General features: G+C 53.2%; 1 protein-coding gene across 8 annotated transcripts in view; it reads left to right on the plus strand.

Moving 5' to 3' along the window:
- C19H3orf20 (chromosome 19 C3orf20 homolog) overlaps positions 1-6,215 on the plus strand; it is a 77,720-nt gene extending 71,505 nt beyond the window's left edge. For all 8 annotated transcript variants that reach the window (XM_072785008.1, XM_072785007.1, XM_072785010.1 and 5 more), the window contains 2 exons: positions 5,177-5,311; positions 5,991-6,215. In XM_072785008.1, coding sequence (XP_072641109.1) covers positions 5,177-5,311; positions 5,991-6,087 — 232 coding nt within the window. In that variant the 3' untranslated portion in view covers positions 6,088-6,215. The remainder of the gene's footprint in view (positions 1-5,176; positions 5,312-5,990) is intronic.
- Positions 6,216-7,584: the final 1,369 nt, after the last annotated feature.

Here is a 7,584-nt window from a genome sequence, read left to right on the forward strand (position 1 = left end):
ACACCTCCACCTTCTGTTCCATTACACCCCACCCCATCCTGTGTGTAATCCCAGTGCTGCTTCTGTTTACCAGCAGGGCCACATAGACAAGGGTCCCTCATGAAGTGAGGCCAGGCTCTTGTGAAGGGAAGTGGGGTGGTGCTGCCTTACCACTGCCTCTTGGCCACTGAGTGCTGGCTTTTCAACCAGGTGATGCTCATCTATTGAGCACCTCCCAGGCCCGGCTTGGGTGAGGTGAACAGAGGTAGGTCTCTTGGCTCAAGAAGCGTGGAGCCTTGCCCAGGGAAAGAACCCACAGTTTACGACATTGCTGGAGGCTGTGTTAAGAGTGGATTCTGGAATGCCTGCGCTGTACTGTGGGTCAGGAGTCCCATGACAAGGTGGGAGCCCCAACTCTGCTCTTTGTAAGCCGGGGGACCATTTGCCTCCCTAATCCTCATTGTCCTCACCTTTAAAATGAGAATGTTAAGTCCCACCTCTTAGGAAAGTGTGTTTGCTGAGGTGTCGTATACCATGAAGTGAGGAGCAAATTCACATAAAAAACATCACCTGCCTGCACACATTGGATGCCTGGGCCCGCACTCCCCAGTGCGCCAAGTTTGAGCCATGCCAGAATGTCGGCCTGACCCTAAAGAAGTTCCTCTGGGATGAACCATAGAGGTCACGCCCTGAGCCCTGCATCTGGACCGTTTAATAGAGAAGGGATCCCAAGGACCCTGTGGACATCGGGCAGGGCAGATGCAGCCAGGTACAGAGAAGAAAGTCACCAAGACCCCACAGCCTGAGACTCAAGGAGGGCTTGGGGGTCCTTCAAGACCAACTAGCTCATTGACAGTCCCAGGGAAAAAGTGAAATGGAGGTTCTGGGTCTGCTCAGGTTCAAGAAAGTACTATACCAAAAACAGGTGATGGGGAGGATGACATCCAGGAGGCCCATACTGAAGATGAACCAAGGCCACTGGAAGGTGCCAAAGACAGCAAGCAGAGGCTTTTTCAGAGACATTTAACAGACAAGGTGCTGGGGGGTAGGAGCAGGTCATAGATGGGGAGCGGAAGATGCCAAAAGCTAGTTACCAGAACATGTAGCTCTTTATCAGGCTTCCACTGTCCTTAAAAGGACCACTTACCCTCTGCCTCAGCTACTTTGTCTATTAGGCAAGAATGAGCATGGTTTGCAATGTGTTGGGTTGTGAGGATTAGGTGAGTCAGGTATGTGTGAAATTCTGGCATCACTAACATCAATTGCGAGGTTACAAATTACAATTGTTAGTCCTGCTACTATTATTGAAGTGAATTCTAGGCTCCTAATTTGTTGTACGCAAGGGTCCTGAAAGGACCTCATGCTTACAACAGATTTCAGTAAGTTTTTGAGAAATGGTGGGAAAGAATCAACAAGCGACACAGACACAAACACGCAGACACACACACTGACACACAGACACACAGAGACACACACAGACAAAAACACAGACTCACGCGCGCATGCACGGACAGGGTGTTTGGAAGGGGAAAGGGGAGGATTCCTGAGACTATAAATCAGTAGGACTCCTCTTAATTCTGGAATGGCCTATTAGGTTGGCAGTTTGGAAGCACTTAGAGAAAAAAGGGAATGGAATTCTACAAGCAAATGTTGCCATAACAACAGTTCTCTTATCTACATCTGTGAAGCGAACCACCACCTCAAGTTTGATGATATAAAACCACACAGCCATTTGTATTATTGTCTTGAAGGTCGGAGGCCTGGCTGGGCCCAGCGAGGTAGGGCCTGCTTGGGGTCGCTCCTGTGGTCGAGTCAGAAGATAACCGGAGCTGGAGTCATTTCTTCCTTGCCAGAGATAGACTTTGAATCCGCCCGGTTTTGTACAGCTACAGTGGGAGGATTTGAGGCCGGAAGGTGAGAGGAAGGGGAGACAGGTCTGCAGAGTAAATGCAGGCAGGTGGGCAGAGCGGAGGGCAGATCCCGCCACAGAGACAGCCCTCGTCTGGGCTCGAGTCTGTGAGGCTCCCGTGGAGAAGCAGGGTTCTGAGCAGGAAGAGGAGCTGGGTCTGACTGTGGCCAGTGAAGGAGCTTGGCTGCCCAGGGATGGGGGGCTCCCCACGGAGGCCTCCCAAGCCCCAGCAGAGGATGGGGTGGGTGCCCACTGCTGAGTAGCCTGCTTGTGACAGAGCAGAAGGGTGGGGGCAGGCCCGGCCCAGGACAACTGCCCGGAGATTCATGCGGGCCTGAAGAGCCAGCTCTGCCCTGAGGAGCAGACATGGGTTCGGAAGGAGCTGCGGGTCTCTGTGCACCTGTTAAGCTGTGCCAGCCCAGAGGGCCGGGTGTCCTGCATCTCATGCCGCACCTCCCTCCTCTTTGTGTCCTTTGCTCAGCCCCAGGGCCCAGCACATAGAACCCCTTGGGACATTTCCGCTGAATGATGATCTAGAGCTGATCTTATCCCTGGGAGGTAGAGGTCAGGTTAGACTGAGGAAGGGCTGGTTGCCAGAGTGTCCACTGATGAGCAGCCGCCATGGTCATCCGGCCACCCCTCCTCTACCTTCAGGAATGGGAGGCTCCTCTCCTCAGAAGCAGATTCCTGCTTTTTTTTTTTTTTTAAGATTTTATTTATTTATTCATGAGAGACACACAGAGAGAGGCAGAGACACAGGCAGAGAGAGAAGCAGGCTCCATGCAGGAAGCCTGATGTGGGACTCGATCCTGAGACTCCAGGATCACTCCCTGGGCCGAAGGCAGGCGCCAAACCGCCGAGCCACCCAGGGATCCCCGCAGCCCCTGCTTTTAACCTAAATGTCATGCCACTCATTCGTTTCTGAGCAACTACTGCGTGACTGGCCTCATGCTCAGCCCTGGGGATTCAGAAGTGAACACGATCTCCATATGCTTTACCTTCAATGATCCAAAGATGCAGAAATTGATTTTTAAAAAAATGAGTGAAGAGCACTGATCATTAGAGGAATGCAAGCCAAAACCACAGTGAAATACTACCTTATACCCATTAGGATGGCCACTCTCCAAAAAACAAAAATGGCAAGTTTTGGCGAGGCTGTGGAGACATTGGAACCCGCGTGAACTACTGGTGGGAATGGAATGTGACATAGTGCAAGCTGCTATGGAAAACAGTCTGGGAGTTCCTCAAACAGTTAAAAATAGAATTATGAGCCAACAATTTCACTTGTGGGTAGATACCTGAAAGAGTTGAAAGCAGAGTTTCGACGAGGTATTTAGTACACCTGTGTTCATGCAGTATTATTCATAAGATCCAAGAAGTGGAAGCAACCCAAGTGCCCATCCAGGGATGAACTGATAAACTGTGGTCTGTGCATATGGTGGAATATTGCTCAGCCTTAAAAAGGAAGGAAATTCTGACACGCGACAACATGGATGCACCTCAAGGACGCTATGCTCAGTGAGATGAGCCAGTCACAAGGGGACAAACACTGCACGGTCCTACTTGCATGAGGACCCTAGAGGAGTCAAACACAGAGACGGCAAGTAGGGTGGTGTTACCAGGGGCTGGGGAGGAGAGGGAGCACTGAATTAGTGCTTCATGGGGACAGAGTTTCAGCTCGGGAAGGTGAAGAAGTCTGGAGGTAGATGGAGTGATCCGCAGCAATGTGAATGTACTTAACGCCACAAAGTGGGCGCTGAAGAACGGGTACATTTTATGTTTTATACTTTTAACCACAACTTAAAAGTGGGGGTGGGGGGAGGGATGCTCTGTAGGTGCTAACAGCTGAGGGAGGGGGAAGGGGAGGCGCTGTTTTCCCGTTCCTGAGCTCCAGGCCTGACTGGGTCCCCAAACCCACCCTCCATGCTCTGGTAACACCAGGCCCCACTCCCCATCAGCCCCGGCCCAGGCAGAGGAGAGCGTCTCCCCAGCTGCCAGAATGTTTCGTTTGCCAACACAGCCCAGGCCTGATGGAGGGCCTCCCTGCACAGCACGGCCGATACTCCCCGTCCTGGTCACCATGACTCTCACACCATGTAACCTGCTATTGGCAGCTCCCACCTAGGGCTCCTTTTCCGGTGCCCCACTCGGCTGGACTCCCATTTCTTCATTTACCTGTGCTTTGAGTTCCTAGGAAATGCTGAGCTGTGACTGTCCCCCCGGGGGGGTGGGGAGGGAACAGGCAGGTAAGAGCAGCTTGGGTGGGGGCACAGGGAGCTCTTTGCACCACCGTGGTGCTCAGAAGGTCTCACGAGACGCACTCCCACAATCTACTTTCCCGCCACCTCTGTCCAACAGGAGAGCCCAGTCCACACCTCCATTTTTCATTTTTCTATGACAGAGGCCCTCCTCTCCCCTCCGCTGCTTGTCTCTTGTCCCTGAAATGCCCTGTCCTCAGGCAAGTGGCATAACAGGGACTCAATAAATATGAAGAAATAATGAATAAAAGGGCCTGTCCTGTCTCTGTATTCATTAGTTTCCTAAGACCCCTGCAACAGTTCCTCAGACTGAATGGCTGACACTGGAATGTACTGTCTCCTGGTTCTGGCGGCCAGAGACAGAGGTGTGGGCAGGCCTCACTTCTTCTGAGGGCTCAGAGGAAGGACTTGCCCCAGGCTGGTCTCCTGGCTTCTGGTACTGCCTGGCTTGTGGCAGCGTTATTCCTCCAGGCTTCACGTGGTGTTCCCCCATCTGTGTGTCTGTGTCCACCTTGTCCCCTTTTTCATAAGGACACCAGGTATGTTGAGTTAGAGGTCCACCCTACTCTGGTATGACATCCTCTTAACTCATGACATCTGCAATGACCCTACTTTATTTCCAAATAAGGTCATATTCTGGGGTAGAGGGGATTTGGGGAGGGGGACACGATCTGCCCATAAGACTATACATGATGGCTTCTTTCCTTGGCCTCCTATGCTCTCTCCTGTGCCCACCTTGTGGCGCCCCCGGCACCCCCACAGGCCTTTTTGGTGGTCAGTGCTGGGTGCACAAGGGTCACTGACACAGAGTTAGGATGATCCCCTCCTCAAACAGAAGCCAGAGAAGCCGACCTCTGGGGAGTCTCTGGATCTCCAGTGGTCAGGCTCTCCCTTTACCCACCCTGGGGAGTCTCCTCTCTCTCAGAACTGGAATGTTAGCTGGCAGTGCCAAGCGAGAGCTGCTGACTCCGGGCTCCCTCTGGCTGTGCCTCTGCTGAACCTTGCCCTCCTTTCCCTGCCTCCCCTACAGCCTTTCAACCTATATCCCGGGCCCGGAAGACCCTGACTCAGCCAAGAAGGCGATATCAGAAGACATCCAAGGAAGCTTTTCCTCGTTGGCCCTGGGGGACAAGCTGGAGGAGTCCCCTCCTGAGGCTGAGAAGAAGTAGGTGGCCACCCTGGCCTGGGGGCTGCGGGGCCCTCCTGTGATCAACAGAATGGGCGTGGCTCACAGCAGGGCCCCTGGCTCTGCCATAGGCCACAGAGTTCATGTGGGGCTAAGTGGCTAAGTGGCTAAGTGGCAAGTCACTTCCCCCCAACCCTCCCACAGCACCCCACCCCCCGGGCCATCCCTGACATCTGACTCACTTAAACAACTGCCCAGGTCCAGCTGGACATCAAGCCTGTTCCCTGGAGCTACTGGCAGTGGTCTGGGTGGTGGAGATTGAGGCCTCTTGTAGACTTTGTGGTGAAACCCTACAACCCAGACCATCAGTCTGAGAAGGGTGGAGGCTGCCTGCTGTCTCCCTGCAAGGAACTTTCTAGACCTGTCAAAAGTCCACTAATGTGGCCATATTAACTGAAGCGAATTATGTATTCTGCAAGCACGTGAAAATCACACAATTCTTATGAAGATAGAAAAGCAAAATTATGAGCACCTAGAAAGGTCACAGGTGCCTCTGGGACCCCAGGTTGGAGCAATACCCAGAGAGCCTCAGCTGTGCAAGGCGGAGGGCCAGGCCCACTTCGGCTCGGGCCAGGCCAGGGCAGGGCTCTTAGCTCTGTCCACACCAGTTCTCTCCACCCATTTCCCAGCATTTGCTTCTCTCTATTTTGATTTTTAGAATGAAACCACCTGAAGTGGACCTGCCTACTCTCAGCAAAACCAGGAGGGGCAGTAAGAAGGTGGCTTCCTGGAAAAAACAGTCCTCCAAGAAATGATGCTGCCCCTATGGCTATCCAGGGCTCCAAGCCTGGACACAGCTCCTCTCACAGCCACCACAGCCCTGCCTCCAAAGTCTCCCACCCACTTTCTCTGAGCCTCTGCATAATAAATAAGTGTGTCTCCAGCATCTGGGTGAGGCCATGGGGTAGGCTGGCTCCTACAAGGACCCTCCCCCGCCAAGTCCTGTTCTAGGCTGAGTCCTTGGAAACTTGGTTCCTCGGACCTAGAGCTTCCTCTGTGGCCAGTTAAATCAGCCAGAGAACCCCCCATTCCCAAGGAAATGGATGTCTCACTCCAAGGGGGCCAAGCCAAAGGGTCTATTAACCCTGGGGAGGTCTCGGATGGAACTAAATTGTGCCCCCCTACCCTTAACTGGGTGTAAAGGGCTTTGCTTCAGGCCCAGGTGGAAAAGAGGGGGTGGGAGAGAAGAGGGAGGAGAGGGACAGAGAAGGAGAGGAGGAAGAGCAGAGAGAATAGATGGGGGGAGAGATGGAGAGCCACTCAGGAGAGGGCAGGGAGAGGACTGAGGGAGGAGGAAACTAGGGAAGAGGGAGAATTAGGGGCAGGTGGAATGAGAGGGAAGGGAGCATGGAACAGGCTGGAGAAGATGGTGACAGGCCACTCCTGGGGGCCCTCTGGTGGCACCCAGAAAGCCAGAGCCCTGTGCACCACCACCACCACCCGTCCCCGCCACCGCCACCACCACGTGTGTGTTAATGCCCTCATTTAGCCCAGCCTCAGTGCTCTTGGGTGGATTAGAGACCCCTTCCCAAGCTGACAGGCCTGAAGAGTCCTCACCAGCCTCTCAGGCCTGGAGATAGCAGCCCCCTCTCCCTGCTCATGTACTGACTATCCCCTGCTGGTAGTCACCAGCTCTGGGCCTATTTGTCTGAGGCGCCCAAGAGCCACTTCCTGGAGTAGGGCCTAGACCCCAGAGGGTCTCCCTAATTCTGCAAACTTGGAAGAGACTGCAGACCCTGATCTATGGGCAGTATTTGGTGATGTGCTCTATATTTAACTCCTTGTGCCCCATTATAATCGATACTTTTTAATCTGAAATTTTTGAGGTCTACTTTCTATCCTTTGTATCATTCAAAGGTATGTTTTGAATTATAGATGTATTCCCCTAGAAATGGATTTGAAATGACATGCTATATTCTTAAGCCTCCACCTTTTGATACCTAAGGGCTTGATATTTGCTAGGGGCCCTGGTGTCTAACTACTCTCCCCTCCATCGCCCCTCTCTCTAAGCACAAGGGCGTACAAGGATTAGAAGGCAAGGCGAAGCAAGCCCTACCTCTGTCCTGGAGTGCAGGCGCCCTCCAGCCCCTCAAGCAGGACTCTGGTAAAGACTAGACTGGAGACTCTGGCCCTCCTACCTTCTTCCCTGAATTGGACACCTGGGCCTGCTTGCTAAGCTGTGTACTTCAACAGCTGCATGTACAGGGAGCACAGAACTGTCTTTAAAGGGCCCCCAGCCCAACTCCGGGTGC

The sequence above is a fragment of the Canis lupus genome, chromosome 19 (genome assembly GCF_048164855.1).
Source record: "Canis lupus baileyi chromosome 19, mCanLup2.hap1, whole genome shotgun sequence".
NCBI classification, from domain to species: Eukaryota; Metazoa; Chordata; class Mammalia; order Carnivora; family Canidae; genus Canis; species Canis lupus.